This window comes from Pagrus major, chromosome 19 (assembly GCF_040436345.1).
Source record: "Pagrus major chromosome 19, Pma_NU_1.0".
Lineage (NCBI taxonomy): Eukaryota > Metazoa > Chordata > Actinopteri > Spariformes > Sparidae > Pagrus > Pagrus major.
In genome coordinates, this window is record NC_133233.1 from 14,343,408 (window position 1) to 14,363,300 (window position 19,893).

The window sequence follows — 19,893 nt, forward strand, 5'->3', positions numbered from 1 at the left end:
CGGGATTTTTTATTTTTTTATAATGAATCCATTTTTTGGTGGGCAAAAATCTTTTTTTAAACGTTTTTTATATATAAACAAATAATTTAAAAAAATTAGTTAATCATGAAAATGCTTTTTTAATCTTTAATTTAGTATCCCACTTTTAGCATCCACTATACCAGAATCATACTTGAGAACGGAAATTATACTGAACAGTTATGATCAATATTATTGTTTTTTAAAATAGCCTAATCAATTGTTGTTTCTTCTCAAGTTTCCATTCAAACCGCTTCTTTTCAGAGCACTAAAATGCAATTACTCGTGTGATAAATCATCTGCAAACACAAAAAGATATCAACATGGCTTCTATCTTAATTGGATGTATTCAGAAACATGATTTGATCCCGGGCCAGATCTCCTCCTCCTCCATGCTCAGAGCTGGCCTCCTTAACTCACTTATCTACATCGTGATGTGACTCTGTGCACCGGCTGCCCATTTATTTTCTATTCTTCCTTTATTCAGTACGGTGAATGGCAGCAGCTCTGACTGATGAGCCTCGAACACAAAAAGAAAAAATCGACCCGGCTTTATTCATAAGTGTAAAATGTTTTATTTAGATGTTTTATACTGTGCAACAGTAACAATACAATAAGTTGTCCATACAATCGAGCGATACAAATACGGAAAACACGGGAGACATCAAAACATCTGTCATCGAGCATGAAATGGAGCTGAACAGGAGCCCAAGTCATTCCCTCAGAACAAAAGGGGGAATAAGAGAATAACATCATCGCTGATTAAATATGCATTTTGTTTCTATTTACAAGTGGCTTCTCTACAACTGCTTATACGTGTTAAAGACGTGGAGCATAAGCAATCCGATTCCACTGCAGCTACAAGAAACTTTTTTTTTCTTTTTTCTTTTTTTTCTTTCCAGTAAAAGGCAATTTTAAAGTTGATTTTTTTTTCCCTCCAGAGGCAATGTTCCCGTGAAGCCAGCAGCGCTACACAAACATGTTTGTCTGTCTTTCGTCGGAACAAAAAAATGAAAATAAAATAAAATAAAAATCGATGTTTGAAACAAAAACAAAAAAAAAAAACCGTCAAAACGAGACGGGTGAGGGTAAACACGCAGAATCCTCTTTCATGAAAGAAAACAAAACAAAGTGTTATCATGATGCATGCATGTTTAAACTGACATCTTCAAAATATCCCAACACACATGAAATAATCATGATAAACACGTTTCATTTGAGAAAAAGAAAATATAAAAGTCTATCTTCAGTCACTTCTGTAAAATAAAGATGTAGCTTTAAAAAGGGAATAAATGCTTGTCCTTCTTCTTTCCAACTTTCTTTTTTCTCACGATCAAAACTCTTTCGTATTTAAAAAAATAAAATTAAAAAAAATCCCCACGTCACCAAACTTCCTCGTTCCTTTTATTTTGAAATGTCTCCGATTCCACTACGTTTAAACTTACACGTGATGCCATAATATCCAGAACAACAGATGGAGAGAGAAAGAGAGAGAACATTGTCTACACGATGGAACTACGTTGGCATGAAAACAGTATTAGCTGAGCGGGTGTCTGGCGTTGGCTGGTCCGGTTCGGTTCCGGAGCCCCGCGTCATCCGGAGGAGGTCGACGAGCCGTTCAGGGAGACCTTCCGGGGCTTGCTGCCGCCGCTGCCCCCGCTGCCGAACTGAGTGAAGGACCGGCTGGGGGTCGGGGGCGCGGCGGCCGGGGTCCCGTTGACGTTATTGGGGCCGTGGGGGTGCTGCGGGTGCGGGGACTGCGCAGGCGTGCCGGGGCTCGGCAGCGACGAGGACGTGGACGGAGCCCCGGCGGGACTTCCGGCTTTGTCGCTGGCGGAGTCGCTCTCGGGACCGGACCTGCTCGCGCTGTTCTGGCCTTCCTGCTGCGCGTGGCTCACCTTCATCTTCTTACAGTTGGGTCGGACTCTGTACTTCAGGGGCAGCGGCCCGTTCTGTCAGAGAGGGATGGAGACAGAGACCATTACGTATCAGAATGTATGAATCAAAGAAATAACACAAAAATAAAATAAATCACAAGTTTTAAAGCAGCCAAAGTACAACAATTAACTCCAAAATGCATGTGCTTCTTTCCAACAATGCCTGCATCGATCACCAGATAAACAGTTGGTAATTGTTTCAAATTAAAATGGCACGCCAAACAATTTCTAACATCCCAAAAATATTCTGATGGACGGATGAAGCCATTATACCCGTTTGTTTTTAGGAACAAGAGTCAAATTATTTTCAGGTCAGCTGTATTTTTCCCAGTCCTCAGGGAATAACCCCTGTGAGGGCCTACAGGTTAAATTAAAAATTTGGAAATGTACATAAATGGCCTGAGCTTCTTATCCAACAACCTCCCGTCAGCCTGTTTTATGTAAAAAAAAAAAAAAAAAATGTTTTAAAAAAGTAAATAAATAAAATAAAATACATTTTTAAAGTTGGCTGGTTTCTGCACCACTTATAACAAAAAGGGGTGGTAACCCATATTTTACAATCAGCTTTTTTTTTCTTTCTTTGCAGTGATATATTTGGTGCAAATAGAATCAATTATGATCTTTAATTTATTAATTTGTAAAATTAAATGTAAATACAATCATTTATAGATCAACATGGATGGTCTCTTAGCCTTATTTCGCCTTTATTAAACATGACTTTCTTTTTTTTTAAACCAAAAATCACAAGGTGTTTAAATGTATACTCCAGGTGGTTTTTCTTACATCCATTTATTTAAAAATGCAGATGATTTAAAATCATGAATACTTTTACACATCCTATACATTAATGGGCAAAATAAAAGCATTTATGATTTATGACTGTTAGTTACATGACAACAATGAGGATCTTATTCTGCATTATGTTGAAAAATAACCTTACTCTTCTCCATGTGTAGATATATGCTATATCCATTAACGTGTAGTAATCTTTCAGAGGTTCGTCTTCGTACATGACTTCAACCTAGAGAGAAAAAAACAAAAAACAGTAAATATTAATTTAAATGGAATAAATCAGTAAATATATTTCACTGAAGTAATAATCACGGACCGACAGATTAAATGTCCAGTTTATGTTACTCAAATATGAAATGAATAAACAATGAGTGTTATTAAATAAAGACCTGGTAGGTGCTTGGGATGTCCATTTTGCTGCGCAGGAACTTCCTCAGATGCATGACTGTCATGGCTGCTGGACACTGCAGGTACCTCTTGTTAGCGACCTGTAAAATATGTCAGGATTAGTATGATTTCGATTTATATGCATAGAAGTACATCTAAACGAGTACAGTCTGGTCCACCTTAAAAACAGCAAAATACATAAACAATGAAGCTTTGTCAAGTGAAGACAATGTATCAGCTGATTTCACGAGAGAGGTGGAAAATGAAATATTCATCTCTTGAAAAAGGAGTCTGCGGTTTATATTTCGTTCTTATTTTGTTCCAAAGGATGCCGACAATAAACAATAATGCTGTGGTAGAGAAATCAACTTGCCGTACCTGATCTTTAGTCGTCTTGGTCTCCACTCCAACTCCCAGTCTGCTCAGAATAAAACAAGAGAAAATAATAATGACTTCACAGCTCTCATGTTCCAACACCAAACCTACATATGATAACAAAATGTGATTATCGACAGGAAAATTAAAAAAAACAATGTGGATCTACAGAATCAGCCTCTTGATGAAAAACACACTTTTTTGCTTTCCTCCTTTTTCCTACATCTTACACATTAAGCATTTCTAACTTATTACTCAGGCCAACAGCCTTTAAAATGTTCATTTAGTATTGCAGGGAAGCCAGTAAGACTGTCAACGATTGAAACAAGTGGATAAACTGCAAGAAAATGTAATTAAATAATTAAAAGAAATAAAATAATTCAAAAAATATCTTCAACTAATTTAATCAAGGCTGAAACACAGAGGAACAATATAATAAATATTTATTAGTTACTTCCTTAGAAAAAGGATAACTGATATCCAAAAACCATTATTGGAAAAAAGCCAATTTATAAACATCAAGAAAATGTGTTCAGGATCGAACTCAGGTCGGATATCACTGATTCTATGTGTTTATTTATTGTGCTGGACTGCAGGACAACTTGGATGATAAAGAGGTTGTGCTTTCTGACGCATCACAACAGAGTTAATAACAGGTTCAGCAACACTTAATCACTCAGGACGCATCTGATCTACAACAATGCAGGGCGTCATCTAGCAAAACAAGTCTTTTATAACTACCCAAATCTGACGGTATGAACGAATGAGAACGTCACAACAATATTACCAGGAACAAAACCAAAAAACAAAGCCTACCTTGTCTGATCGAAGAACTCGATCGAGAGGCTGATGATCTCGTCATCTGTGATAATTCTCTTGTCCTCGTCTGCCACTTCTCCACGATCCTCATTGGATCCATTAGAAGCTTTAGAAAACACACACACACACACACGCGCAGAGAGAGAGATGAATACCACGAAAATCAAGTAAAAAAAGAAAAGGATGACGCCTCTTTGAGTTAGTTCTGAACTTCAGTTGACGTGTTTTTCTCCTCACTGTGTCGACTGCAGGTAAATTAAATAACAAATTCGTACATGTGCTCTCTGACTTACCATCTACAGGGTGCTCCGCGTAAAAGTCTCTCCTCCTCTTCATCTCATCTGAGGACAATGAGGGAGACAAGCTGTTAGCAAGTCTGTTTACTTTCAGTTGGCACAGAATTAAAAGTACAATACAAGAGGACACATAACATCAGAACAGTGGACATGCAACAAAAACTACATTAACGGTTGATACAGCTGATAAATTAAATTATGGATTATTTCAAAACAGCAAAATTAGCATGCACCTCAACACCACTGATAAATAAAAATAAAAAAAAATCTGTGGCCATTTTTAAAAGTGCTCCTCTTTGACTTGCTCTGTTGTTTAATTTCTTAAACTTTGTAGTGGTCTTCTGTCTTGCAATGGTCTCTCTCAAAAAAGAGATTTAAATCTCAAAAGGACTTCCTGGTTAATAAATGTTAAATAAAAAAATAAAAATAAAAACACCTGCCATTGGTTCCACTTCCATGTTATTCCAACGTTCTACCTCATGAGTGTTTGTGATGTAATATATGAGACTTGGCATTGAAACAAGTACAGTTTAGCCTGACCTAATTAGAGAGGTTTGCTAAGCAGCATGTACATCTTAAAGGGGCTCTATGTAGTTTTTGGAGAAGAAATTCAAATGCAGACTTTAAATATTTACACTATAAATGAGGTAAAAATACAACTGAATAAAGAAGCTGTTCTCAGAGGAAAATAAGGTTCCCAGATCACTGTTTGAAGCTAGAAAGGTGGCAGGGTCCGCCACATATAAACAAAGTAATACAGTATGGAATTGTGATGTCCTTTAAGGTCAGTTTGGTTATTCAGTCATGAAAACGAAGAGTTTGTGTATTTAGGCATAAAAAATAGAAAAAAATCAGTCAATGAAGATCTTTCTCGTCTGATTAAAATGTCTTCCCCAAATCTACATAGTGCTCCTTTAACACAAACACAAATACCTCAAATAACAAAAACAAAAACACATCACCAAGTGTGACGACAGTAGCAGAAGATATGATCTCAGCTCAGCAACCGCTCTTCTAACAGATTATAAACAAACATATTGAAAAGCTAAAGCTAAAGATGTCTGTGTATGAACATTTGTTAGTTTTTAGGGGTCGAATTGTTTCTTATTGTCACACTTTTTAGTTTTTGTGCTGTCCCAATACTGCCGGCTGCTTGTGGATCAAACTACTAAATCAAAAGGAAGCATGCGAAAGCAGAGTGATAGCCGAAGGAAACACGTTAGATACAGAGATGCTTCTGCTGTCATGCTCTTACTTTTGAAGAGGCCGGGGACCAGTTTGTACACAATGTCCTGTAGAGTTTTGTCAGACCTTGAAAGGGGAAGAGAAACGTCAGTCAAGTCACTGCGATACTGGGATTCTCAAAAACAACTGATACCAAACAGCTGAATCGCTGCAGTTCTATTAAAGCTCATGGAGGAGAAGACATCTGATGAAGTGTCTACGAGTACATGCATATGCATTCCTGAATAGTCATTTCTCTTGCATTACGGCACAGCTGGTATGCAAAATATAGACATTCCTTATGGGTATTCAAGGCTTTTGAAAATCTCACACATACTAAGTGTTATTTCTGTCTGAATATTTTAAACCAATTACACACATGCTGCTCCAGCTGCTGAGTGGGGAAACAAAAATGAGAAAACCAGAGGGAAAGAAAAAGGAAACAAGCTATGTTCAAACTATTGCCATAGCTGCTTAACATTAGCAACACATACAAATCTTTATATATTAGAAAGGATATAAAAGCATGCGTCAGTTTAACTCATGATGAGGCATCTTAAAAAAAGATTCCTTCGCCACCAGAAGTAAATAAGAATCGATATCTGAAAACGAAAAGAGATAAACTAAAAAATGCAGAAAATTCAATATCCACAGTTCTCACCTTATGTTGAGCAGAGGCTTGGTTTTATGCACTTGTACATCACAGATGGGACAGTATTTGCTGGTTTCCAGGTAGCGCACAATGCACATCTTGCAAACTGCAAACCGTAGAAAAAGGAAAGAAAAAGCAGTCAATATCAGATGCCATCTGAAAGGATATCCTGAATCTGAACTGGTGACTGGTTTAAAAGGGCTTGATGCTGAGGAGGAATCACACTTCACACAGTGCATGTGCAGACAAGGTCCCTGCAGGCCATAAGTTGCTGCAACATATTCTCACAGTCATTCATACACACAACTCCATGTCTGCAAGGGAAGAAGTCGTTGTTCTGCTCACATGAGTGGAGACATTCGATGATGGTGGTCGCGTCTATGAAATATCCCCCGCACAGCACGCACATGAGGTGAGGGTTGAGCTCGGTGATCTTTATCCTGGTCGTCCGATGCATGTTGAGAGGAGGGAACAACAATCCTGCGTGGAAAATAACAGAAAGAAAAAAAAAGAGCAGGTCAAAACAGTGCGTGGAGGAGACACCAGAGGACCGCAATCTTTTACAACGCGGGACGGACCATTTGGGGAAGGGGAAAAAAAGGCTGCTGTTTGTTTGACTGTGTTAAAGCAACATCATCTTTTATGCTAATCCCGATAATAAGCGGAGGGGAAGGAGCGTCGGTGGCAGATTGATGGGCAGCAGCGGGGTCACCTGACCGGGGCGCAGTGACTGATCATAAATCAATCACTTCCACGGGATCGATGCAGGCTTCATCTTAAAACAACAGCGTTTAACACATGGTGACATCAGACCAAGAATAAAAATATAGAAAGTAGAAAATCATGGGTTTCATAGCTCAGTCTTGATTCGGGAGTATTCTTCAAAATCTGGGGTTAAATTCGGGGCTGATGTTGCAGTTTTAGTTTAAAATAAAAGTGCCAGAAATCCAAACGATTATAAAAACAAATCGGACCGATGGAGCACCACAGATGTCTGCCACGCTCCAGGAGACAAATATCCGATAAAATAAATACATTTAGTCGCTGGCTGCTCCGCTGTGGAACCAGACATGTACCCGAAATTTGGGTTGGAAAATAATGCGTGCGTAATGTGTGGCGCCCCGGGGTGAGTGTGGGTGAGAGAGGTGGGGGATGATAGGAGACACCCATTCACTGCGTCAGGTGTGCCACACAGGCTTGTGGGGAAACCTGCGCGTTTCTATGGCAACTCCCTTTGCTGTTTAGCCCACATGGCTGACCGCCAGTCACCGCGACGAGGCAGGATCTCCAACCGAGAACAGCGCGGGCGAGCTCTCCGGTGTGCGGAGCGGGAACAAGGAGGGACCGGAGGCTCCCCGTCCCTCCGCGCTCACAGACAGCCGCTGGACTGCCAGGCTGCCGACAGCACGGCTGCCATTTTGTGGAGGAAAAAAAAAAAAAAAAAAAAGCCCGTATCGGTTCAACGGGCTGCGGGGTTTCCTTCGAGAGAAGGCGAATAAAAACAGTATCCGGGTAGTTTACGCGAGCTTCTCAAATCTTTACGGACCGATTTGAGGAGTAGCTCAGACGCGGTGAACTCGGACAATAATCTCTGCTGTTATTCCGCGTCGTGTTTTTCATGGCGTGTGCGCGATAATCAGCAACCGTGCAGCACCAACATGGCCAGACGGCAGCGACCGTGCTGAAGTTGAAGCGCACACTGGATCATACTTATTTATTCAGCGCCATTATGAACCAGAGTCACACATTAGACCCACGTCAACTTTACCCAGGTTGTGCCAATGGATATTTAACTTTACAAACCCGGTTCTGGCAAACCACACACACCACTCAAACAGTGAAATAAGTCCTCCAGTGTCAAGTTATCATCGTTTACCCATTTTATTACGAGCCAGGAAGCAAACCCAGGCTGTCTTTCAAAAGCTTGGAAAACGTTCATCCATGTCGGCGCGCATTATCAAAAGCTGGGCGCCCTTAAAGAAATAATTTAACAGCATCATTAAAAGTCTAACTGTCGCCTATAGATTGCACATGATGAGGTGACCCTCTTTAAACACTGGATGACAGCCAGCCAGCCAGTTTCCAGCCCCGAACCCACACGGTCACTTCATGGTGCCACAGCCGGCACCATGCCCGAGCCCCGACCGGGCTTCAATGCTCCAACCGACCTCTCTCCTCTTGGCCGTCTCTCAACAGACCACTGCAGACAAGTTTGGAACAGCGACTCCGACTCAAAGGATGCCTCACACATGGATAATGATGGATAATGTCTTGGGCTACATATACGCAGGGAGCCTGTTGCGCCATTAATCGATTGGCTGGTGTTTGGACAACTGCTCTCCCTCTGTCCTGTGGGAGCTGACTTTATAAGACATCAGGTCAATCACTCCACAAAATCCACATGGACAGAAGTTCAGTCAGACTGGGAACGAATGCTGCAAAATGGCTAAAAGCACCAACCAACAACACGCTAAATCAAGTGTGGTCCAGACTCCCATTATAGATCCAGTTCTCCTACAGAAACACTGGCTGCACACAGAAGATGGAGCAGATGCATCACATGTATTCTTCCCATCAAGACAGTTCGGTTTAATCATGGAGTCGGCGCTGACAACACACCCTCAAATTAATGCAGATGAATCTTTAATTCTTCCAATAAAGCAGCAACAAATTAAGAGATTTTCCCCTCGGTTCCTGCAGTGACCCGAAGTCGTGCCGACCTCATTTATTCCCAAACGAGCCCAGTTCCTCCTGTTAAGGTTCCCCCTTACACGTAAATCAACAGCAGCTGGAAATAACCCAATTAAAATCGGCAATGGAGGAAAAAACCAACAACAAAAAAAAAAAAAAAACCAAGAGCTCATATTTACCGCTGTCTGTCAGTTTAGAAAATCTTGAAATGAAGGGCTGGAGATTCCTAATTAACCACAGTCGAAACAAACAAGGGTTACTTTCATTTCGTGGGTTAAATTGTGCTCATCTCACACTGCAAACCTCCAGAATCTGTGAGGCTGCGTTATCACATCTACATGGACCCGTGAGCCTGTCAATCTGCACACCCGAGTGAGGGGGGAAACAGTCATTTTAACCCATTACGCACACGCAGGCTGCCCAACAGCATTCATGAGTCGAATGAGATTTTTTTTTTTTTTATCCCCCCCCCCACCCCACCCCCCTAAGAAGCAGAAGCCCGCCTGGCTCATGTCTGCCTGGTCCTGTGTCACCACACTCAAGTCACACTGTCCGCCAGCATTTAGCCGCATGAAAGGGAAAATATGGAAATCCATATTGAGACTAAATGTCAACAAACAGTCTACGCTGGCCATAGCCCACATGAAATAAAGTGAATTTACCGATGCGTTGGCTGCTTGCGAGAAACAACCAGCCTTTTGTGAGTTCTCCTGGCCGACGTGTCGCCTACATTTTTTAAAAATTTCTCCATAAGCCAACCATCCATCTTAATTGAGATAATCACACACCGACAGATGATGAGCCAGAGTGCGTGATGAACGATGATCCAAGTGTTTACCAAGCAGCAGTCACGAAACATTTATGCACAATTAAAATGGCTTGCCTCCTTGTCACGTTTATGGGAGCCGTCCAAGTTAAGTTAATAAATCAAACATTCGGTCACATACACCCAAAGCCAACACAGCACCCACTTCGTAACACCCCAAACTACCTAATTCTATAAAATGAAGACGCTGGGTGGAAATATGGGCACGGCAGGAGCGTTTGGAGCACTTGCTGATGTTAAGATCTCAGCCAACACAGCCTGGTTCACCCGAGATCTCCCACTTTACATAAATCCAAACGACACAAGGCGAAACCCAACCGCGATCAACTTATACGGACACGTTACCGAACACAAGATCGTGCCACAACGCGTGTGCGTGGATCTTAATTCGCGTTTGTGCCCGAGCGGGGAACATCTTTTACAAAAAAAAAAAAGTGGTGCGCAGACACACACGGCAGCTCCACGTCGGTGATCGCTGCAGCCACCGTTGAAAGCTCCACATCCACCGCTGGATCGCTGCGTACAAAAACACAAAAGCACCCACCCCGAACGTCGCCTTCTGCCCCCGTTAGTTAGAGACGATATCGAATAAGACGTACCTGGAGGCTCGGCTGGGAAACGGTGGGTCTTGAGGCGAATAGACAATGAAAGTTGGGAGGCGATCAGCAGAAAATGAATAGGAGCCGAGCCGCCATCTTGAAGCAGGCTGCAGACGCTGTCAGTGGCGGAGAGCGCACGGCGGACCGGAGCGCATTTCAGATGTGCGAATAAAAACTCCTCTTTTCCTCGCCGCTTGCGCGCCGTGTGCGTATCCGATTCGCGGCTTCTGGAGAGCCCGGTCGTCCGGCTTCGGCTCGGGAAGGCTCCCACTTCGGCACCGATAACTTTGCCTCCAAAATATCCGCTTCACCCCCAGTAAAATGCAGCAGTGTGTGTGTGCTCCGTGGAAACTGACACCGTCCCCAAAATGGCTTGTAGTTCGACCGCCCCGCTTTGGTCACGTGGTCTCGTTGCTTAAGGGTGCCTAGGAATTACTGTCGGTGTACGCTGTTTTTCCGAATCTACTACGCATGATACAAAATAACACGCAAAACACACATATGTACATGTGAACAGCCTTTAAATACCATAAAGCACTAAGCAGTTTGTGCTTTACTGGAGCTGTGATGACACCAGGCAGCTGCTTAAGGGCGCGTAAAAATTACTGTCGGTGTATTCTGGTCTTTTCTAATGTATGACGCATGATTTTAAATAACCCATCACACACGTTCATACAGTTTTGGTTGACTTTTCGGCACGAAAACACACAATTCATGCACTCATACGTCTCCTACTTGCGCTCAAATTGCTCTGTGATCGCGGGCGTGTGGAAAGTAGGCTGCCGATGGTGTTCCCTCGTCTCTCCGAGGTTAAAAATAACTGCGGCACACGCACTCACACACGTTCATGTCGTTTTTAGACACCTCAAAATGCCTCGATCCTCTCTCTCATATCGGTCTGCCGGAGCTCAAAGAGGGGCCACCTCATTCATCCGTGGTGCTTTTAAAAAAAATAAATAAATAAAAGACCCACGCACACTCGGTTTTAAAACACGTCCATGTGACAAATGGCTCTGCTGTCAAACCTTTGTCACAGGCTGTCCTGACATGTGCAAAAAAACAGACAACAACAAAAAAATGCGCTGCAACTTCCACTTGATGAATTGGAGTCTTTATCCCTCAGCCAGCGCCGCAGAAAATGAAGGCATGTCGGATGTTTATGGAATCTGAGCCGCTGTGGTGCTTCAGCTGCAGGAAGCTTTGAACTTTCAGCTGAGGTGGATGCAGAGGGATAAAAGAGGAGCACAAATGCTATGAGGCAGCTCGGTCCGAAAAGTCACAGATTTCTGTTGGGAGTTTTTTTTAAATATATATATAAATATGCGCCATCATCAGCCTGAGTCCTGCAGGAAAAAAGCTGATCCTCTTGTTCCAACTATGGCAAAAAAAATCCTCTTCAGGCAAAACACAGTCACTCAACCGACTCCATATTCAAACCAAACGTTTCACATCTCTCACACACAACACGACAGTGGAATTATGGATTTGGAAAATATTCTCCCCAACCTGATGGGAAGTCACATATCTGGGTCAGCGGTGAAATTAGTCAAAGCAGAAGGTGGAGTTTTATTCGTTTTGCTGTTTTTTTTTATTGAAACACAAGTTGGAATGAAATGTCACGTCAGTGTCAGGTACAAAAGGAGCTATAAAGAGATGAGCAATGCCGCTGGAAGCTGATGAAGTTCAGTGCTTTGTGAGGCGAGGGGAGCAGGAGGACACCCGGCAGGCATCACATCTGACTGGCTTTCTCCACACTCTTGGCAGCGTCTTTCAGCTTTCCCACCAAATCCTGAGAGGAACAAAGGGAAGGAATAAAGTCGGCGGAAATGATAATTATCACTTGAAAATAAAATCATATCTACGCTGGGAATTGTACTCATTATAAATAAGAATTAAGCAAAGTTTGTGCGCTCGGATTTTTTTTTTTTTATTCACGCTGAATTGAAGCCAAGTGATAAAGCACCGTGGATCTGATCGAGAGCAGGTCACACTGGAACATTTCTGATGATACATTCAAAAAAGATTTATTTTTAAATGAAGATGCAGCACCATCAACGCGATCTATCAGTTTCTGCAAAATCCATTTATTTCTGCAGCGATGAAGATCCTCTCCATGCGCACAAATCCCTTTCATTTATTGTCACATTTCCACAGCTGTTTTCTTTGGAAATCCCCCCCGCCTGAAGTTGAAAAATACCCCACAGCCATCAGGTCAATGAATCGACTTCTTTCATGCTGTTTTTGTTTTTGATAGTCCGAATAAAATATTTAAAATTTTTAAAAAAGACACGTGGAGAACAAGTGGATTTAAAAAGGAGGATACAGAACACACATGGAGCTGAATCCTTCCTCTACCTGTAGCTGCTCCATCGTGCAGGTGAAGTTCACATCCTCAGAGGAGCCTTCATTCTGAGGACAAAGGAACAAAACACGGTTCTTCTAAACCCACAGAAAAATCATCACACACAAGGACCTGGACGAAAAATGCGCTGGAGTCTCACCTCAGTGTCCAGTGAAATCAAGTAGACAGGCTCGTTGACCTTATCCACCTGTGAGTTCTGTCGGGGAGACAACATTTTTTAGGAAGTCGTGCAACAAAAACACAAAAGATAAGATCCAAATGATACCTCCAGTACCTTCATGTGGTATTGTAGACGCCACGACGCGTCGTTAACCCGAGGTGGACACCTTCCTATGCTGGAAGAGGGTGACAGTTACTGTGTAATCTGTGATCTTGAGTAAGTAGAGTAGATATACATTAAAACGAAGGGGCTCAGGGAGGTTCACTTTTATAATCCGGCAATAATCTAACGATCAAGATGTAAGTGTTGGACAGAAAACGTGTTCTTAAAAAAAAAAAAAAGTCCCCATGTGAGAATCTTTGGTCGATTATCTGAAGCCTCTCAGGATTCAATAAGAGGCTGTTTAACGATGCCCGAAAGTTTTGTGCACCATGACATTTTTATGCGTGATTAAAACTGTTTGCGTTTAATATGAACTGACAAATGTCTCTCACAAAGAAAGACACGTTTTTGTTGAGGACACGTCATAAAACAGCATTTACATCGCAATTAATCACTGATGTCTTTAAAGGTGCACTGTGTAGTTTTTGGGGAAGAAATTTTAAGATCTTCACTGACTGATTTTTTATGTCTAAACAAACTAAATAAACAAACTCTCTTTGTTTTCATGGCTGAATAAACTGAGTAAACAAACTGACCTTAAAAAGGACAAGACAGTTTGTTTTGCTTTGTTTATATTTGGCGGACCCTGCCACCTTTCAAGCTTCAAACAGTGTTCTGGGGACCTTATTTTGAGAACAGCTTGCTTACTCAGTTATGGAAAAAATAAATATTACCTCATTAATATTCTAAATATTAAAAATCTGTTTAAACATCTTCTCCAAAACTACACAGAGCCCCTTTAACACCAGTGTGGAGTGGAATAAAAATGGGGAAAATGTTGACCTTTCATTTTGAACAATTAATGAGCAAACGTTCAGTTGTAATGCTGCAATGTTAAACATATAAAGCGTTAAAAAATCTCCCTGGGTGAAGGTAAAACTATTCAGCTAAAATACAGCATCATCACCTCCACTAGTCTCTGCAGGCTTACCTCGCTAATAGACGGTCCAGCTCTGTCTTATGTTTCTGTAAAACACAAACATGCATCTGTGAGTGATGGACAAAATCAGCCACATTCAGTTACAAGAACTGTATGTAAAAAAAAAAAATACAAATAATAAAAAAAAAAGTGTTGGAGCTGTCACCTGATACGTGCTGCAGAATATTTCTATTCTCTCTGCACTGAATGTGAGTTCTTCTAGGCAGGAGCTGTAAGAGCAGAACACTTTAATCAGGAGCCGATTTCACCCAACTTCACTTGTCTTTTTAAAATGGTCACATTTTTGGAGATGTTTACACCAGCACTGTCATGCATTTTTCCAAAAAGGAGAGTCAGTGCTTTGGTCCTGTGTAGGCTGAATGTTGATGTCTCCATTGTCTATGTGAGCACAGGGTTTGTAATCACATTTCAATTTAGATTGTGGAGAAATAAAAGACAACCACTTAAAAGAAGGGGTTTTTTTCCCCAAGGGAACAGAAAAGAAGAAAAAACTTTCTACAGTCAAAATGATTCTTTAGCTGTATTTTGGTCCATGTTGGTTGGATGATCAAACACACACACAGCTGGGGTACTTGAATGTGAATGCCCTTTACCCTTCACTCTGACAGTGATCGGAATAACACCTCCACTCTCTAGTTTCAAGCACCCAAAGTATGGAGGTGACGATAAAAGATTTTATCTCACAATATGTTGATCGTGGTGAATTTTCATGATCGGAATAATGGTGACACGTAAGCTGTCTAACTCACTGACTTCCTGATTTATTTTGAATTGCCTAAACCTGTCACCATGGCTGAAGGCATGGCTTGAATACTGTATCTCCCACAAAAACAAGTTTTAATTATATGTGTGGAAAAAACGATGGATTCCAAACTGAAGATCATCAGGGAGGTGAGGTAACAACGGTTTACTCATCTTTTATTTGTGCAGGAAGACCTCATGATTTATGATTACTTATTTTAGACTCTTAGATTGATGATGTGCGTCCTGTAGAAATATTTGTCTCCTCACAGAATGTAAAGGTTAAAGTGACTCCAGTTTTTATTTTGAAAGTTTTAAGAATATTTTTTGGTGATTATCGGGATAATATCGTGAATAGCAATTATGTTGGACATGGCATTTTTATACCGCCCCATGCCTCACCATAAGACAATGACAACAACAGCTAAATGAATCAAAGCAATGCAGATGGGCAATAAGGCAAAGCTGCTTTTTTTATAAGCTTCAACCAATCCATTCAGTGACAAGCGTGTCAAATATAAATACAGAACCCATTATTTAATTTCCTTCCATTTACAGCTCCTTAACATGTTAAGCAGTTAACCTCTCATGACAACAATGCATGCAAGACATCCTATAGATACACATCTGGGCCACACAATCAGAACACAACACTGCCATTATTTTTCTGCCTTAAAGTTTCTTCTAGTTTCGCAGGAAAATAAGACAACATTTCACATATTTACTCAATTTAATTTATTGCTGCAGTCTTTGTCAGAGTCGTGGTGTTTTGGGAGTTGCAAGAACAACTTGATTTAGAGCAACATATTTCCTGTCACACTGTGTGATAAGAGCCATAAAAAGACAGTTAATAATGTGCCTATTTTTAGATGCTCACCACCGCAGCACTACATGTTACAGGAAGGAAACCCTGCTCTGCCTGATGACGCTTACCTTATCGTTGACTTGTCTGCGTTTTGTTTGACCGCCTCCAGTATGAAGGTGGTCGCCGCAGTGTGACTCTGCTTGAGCAGGATCTGGTCGACCTGCTTCAGCTCAAGCTGATCTGTAAACCACAGAGCAAGACACATTGTGCATAAGGGTGCAAATGTGCAGTCAAGAGGAGCATGCGGTTTTGTTTTTTTTAGCTCTCTATGGACTGAACAGACGCGTTTGATTGCTATAATGTGCGGAGCCATACTCTTGCTCTGGAGATTGACGTGTGGAATGGAAATCAATGATGATTTGCATGTGAATGGACCCCCGAGCTGCATCAGCCAGGGGTCCTTTGTTTGTTTGTATACTGAACATTTCACTTTCTACATCATTCTGCCATTAAAGAGGTTGGACTGCTGCAGAAAAGTTGGACACAACACCATCCACAGCCATCGGCAGAGCAGGAGCTGTTACTACTGCAACAGGAAGCCCTTCTGTCATTTTGCATCATTTATATGAAATGCTTCAATCCAAGAAAAATGATTTTAAATAAGCGCTGATGCGTTCAAGGACCTGCTAAGAAGCTGGACGAAGCTGAACGATCGCATGTGTATCCCTTATCAGTTTGGATTAATAGTGAAGGAAATAGTCTAATACTGTGTAGAGGAGACCTGATGCCAGTTTAAATGACAAAAGGCATCCAGAGTGGCCGTGTGATTGTGTGTCTGCTGCTGAATGTAAAGCAGGCAGCAGGAGAGGCTAACATCGCTTTAGCCCCGATGGCTGACGCGCGGCTGTCTGCTGCAGATCCTCCTCGCCTCGTTACAGATCTTCATATAAACACGGGGGAGAAACCGGTTCGGAGCGAGTCCTGGTACGCAGGAGAGCAATAAAAACCCACAAACATCGAGGCAGCTTGTCTACACTTTCAACGCGGAGAGAAACCGGAAGCAGCCGCGGAGACAAAAGCGTCGGCGGCGGCGGCGGTGGTGGGGGAAGAGGCGGCGGCTCACCGAGGACTCCGGGGTCCCCTCGAGAGGAGAGCAGGCTCCGGAAAGACACGTCCACCAGCACCTGGAAGCAGCTCTGGTCGAAGGCGGACGGGTCGGCGAGGGATTGCAGCCCTCTCTGCACAGACTCAGACAACTCCATTTTGTAAAAGGGGTGACCCACGACACGAGACCACGTGACGGATCAGCTGATGCAGCGTGTGGAGAAGCCGAGGAGCTGAGGCTGTGAGGCTGGAGCTGGAGAGGAATCACTGGAGGGTCGTCACGGAGGAGAGATGTTCAGGGCAACGTGGTGCTCAAAGTGGGGTCCGGGGACTCTTTAGGGGTCCCCGAGGGGCTTCTAAGGGTCCACCAGCAGAAAGAGGAATCATTTATTTTCACTTTGATTTCCTCCAATAAGACGATGAGAGAATGTTTGACTATTTCAGGCACGAGTTTCATAGCTTTTCTGTAATAAAAAATTTAAAAGCAGAAGTGTGATCAGATCAGGACACAGAGACAAAATCTTCTACACAAATCTAAGTTGTGTCATTGATGAGAAAAAGTTGGAACTGCTGGTTTAAGGAACAGATAGATAGATAGATAGATAGATAGATAGATAGATAGATACTTTGTTTATCCAGTAGCTTGTATGACATATACAAAAAACACTGATACACACAACAATATAAGAATAAAAAATGAAATGGAAATATAACAGTAAAACCAAGAATATGACAATAAAAACACAGCAGTGAAGTCTAAGTTTTAACTGTAAGATGAACAGTGCAGGTTGGGTGATAAAGACTACCCTGTAAGTGAACTTTACAACACAGAGGCTAAAGACAACCTGGCACTTTGAATAGAATTAAACAAAAAAAAAACAGAGTGTGTTCATGTACATGTTCACAAATAAATGAGAGTCCAATGGGAATATTTTTGGCCACACTCTCTCCAGTTAGAGCCACATATTCAAAGTAAACTGAAAGTAAAACAGGACACGGACTCTGTGGCCACTGCACCATATAAAATGTATTAATATTTAATTTGTGGGATGTTGTGCACTGGCTATACCTGGATACACTGAATGCAAACTGTTCGGAGGACTCGTTACAATCAGTCAGTGCCATATCACTCAGGAGATGGAGATGAAATGAAGCTGATGAGATATGTTAATTAAGACAATTAAAATTTTGTACCCCTTCTGTTCAGTCATCACCAGCCTTTTTACATTACATTTTCATTTCAAACAGTTAATAAATGCAATGCCAACTGAAACCTGTTACAGTTTAACTAACCAGTATCATCATGTTTACATCATTTTCTTTTCATTTGAAGGTTTGAAACTAGAAAAACCTCCTGGGTTTTGATCAAAAAATGGAGCTGAAGGATTTATAAAGGTGCACTTTGTAGTTCTGGAGAAGAAATTTTAATCAGAAGAGGAAGATCTACAATGACTGATTTTTTTATGCCTTAATAAACTAAATAAACAAACTCTCTTTGTTTTCATGACTGAATGAACTGAATAAACAAACTGAGCTAAAATGACAACACAAGTTCATACTGTTTTACATTGTTTATATGTGGCGGACCCTGCCACCTTTCTAGCTTCAAACAGTGTTCTGGGACCTTATTTTCCTCTGAGAACAGCTTGTTTATTCAGTTATAGAAACATTTATATTTCTTTGTTTGTATTATTGCCTCATTAATATTGTAAATATTACAATTCTGAATTTGGATTTCTTCTTCAAAACTACATAGTGCACCTTTAATTAACCAGCGTCATCATGTTTACAGGAATTTCTTTTTCATTAGAAGGTTTGAAACTTGCAAAAACTTAATGAGTTTAATTGATTTGCCCAGTTAAAGATCAGGATCAACAGTTGGAGCTAAATGATTTTAAAGAGAGGTGAAAGGATGTACTTGTTTTTAAAACCAAAGTACATTTGACTTGTGTACAGTAAAGGCAGTATAAGCACCAAAGCACTGTCTGCCGGTTACACTTTAACTCAGTCATCATAATGACACGATTCTCTGTTTTATTCTCCTGCACATGATGTTGTTTTCCATGAGCCAGTCTTCAGGTACAGCGCTGGTGAGCAGCACTTCTAAATTTCCATTATGTCAGCTAAAACATGTGTAATCAGTGTGTAATGCAGCCTAGACTTGGAACCACGTGACAACTGTAACTCTACAGAGAAAGGAAATTCCCTTTTTGCATAAAAAAACGCGACTGCATCATTAGCTGTTGGATTATGCTGCATGCAGATGGTGCAGACTGCTTTTTCACTGAGCTGAGAGCGCAGAAAACACCAATCCTTCAGGTTATCATGGCGCATACATGGACACACTGCTCCCCAGTGAAGACGTGCAGCTTTTAAAGGAGCAGTCCCGAAGAAATCCATATTATTTACTTTAATTCTTGAGTTATTCGGCGCAGTAACTCCCCCATCTCAGCTTCTGCGCTGTTAATTTTTTTAACGCTCACTCAGCAGTTTTAAAGTCATGTGGGGGGAAAACTATTTCATTGCTCTCAAATGTTTGCCTGTCCCGGCGGCACGCAGCGCTTTTATTAACCACGACACTCATTTTCGGCTGCATCATTTCCCCTATAAGTGAGACCATCCACAGCCTGTCGTTCATTATCTATAAATGAGGAGGATTGCATCTATTGCAGCGCGGCCACACACGCAGCAGCTATCGCAGTGACCTCTGACTCCGCGCTTTGTCCAAAGTCCATTTTGGCTCCGGGTCGGGTTGTGAAATAGATAAGCCTTCACTCTCTCCCTGCTGTTTCGTTTTTTTCTCTCCTCCAAGACATGTGTCTTATCTCGATGTGCATCCAACTTGTCATTACGACGTCTCTTACGTCATATCAGGCCTACATCGTCATATATTTCTTTTGCGTAAAGGTTTACGCGTCATCAGCCTTATGTCAGAATGGATTTGCTAGACAAATCCCGATGTCTCCACGTTTTTGTTTGTGTGCTGCCGTGTATTAAACCAAT

The 19,893-nt window shown here is 41.6% G+C and overlaps 2 protein-coding genes across 3 annotated transcripts; both read right to left on the reverse strand.

The window, feature by feature from the left end:
- Window positions 1–569: 569 nt before the first annotated feature.
- Window positions 570–10,951, reverse strand: bmi1a (bmi1 polycomb ring finger oncogene 1a). Of its 2 annotated transcripts, none has more exons than XM_073488510.1 (10): window positions 10,617–10,951; window positions 6,846–6,980; window positions 6,510–6,606; window positions 5,880–5,935; window positions 4,622–4,669; window positions 4,326–4,434; window positions 3,513–3,552; window positions 3,137–3,235; window positions 2,896–2,976; window positions 570–1,970 (listed from the first exon to the last, which is right to left on the reverse strand). In XM_073488510.1, the coding sequence occupies exons 2-10, from the start codon at window positions 6,955–6,957 to the stop codon at window positions 1,611–1,613; spliced, it is 1,002 nt and encodes a 333-aa protein (XP_073344611.1). In that variant the 5' UTR covers window positions 6,958–6,980; window positions 10,617–10,951; the 3' UTR covers window positions 570–1,610. The 2 variants fall into 2 exon arrangements, with proteins under 2 accessions (XP_073344611.1, XP_073344612.1); XM_073488511.1 differs by lacking the exon at window positions 10,617–10,951 and adding an exon at window positions 9,371–9,472 and having other exon boundaries at window positions 1,529–1,970.
- A 1,229-nt stretch (window positions 10,952–12,180) lies between these two features.
- On the reverse strand, window positions 12,181–17,108 carry commd3 (COMM domain containing 3). The gene is made up of 8 exons (XM_073488512.1): window positions 16,910–17,108; window positions 15,915–16,026; window positions 14,386–14,449; window positions 14,232–14,266; window positions 13,253–13,313; window positions 13,118–13,174; window positions 12,972–13,025; window positions 12,181–12,405 (listed from the first exon to the last, which is right to left on the reverse strand). The coding sequence occupies exons 1-8, from the start codon at window positions 17,046–17,048 to the stop codon at window positions 12,346–12,348; spliced, it is 582 nt and encodes a 193-aa protein (XP_073344613.1). The 5' UTR covers window positions 17,049–17,108; the 3' UTR covers window positions 12,181–12,345.
- Window positions 17,109–19,893: the final 2,785 nt, after the last annotated feature.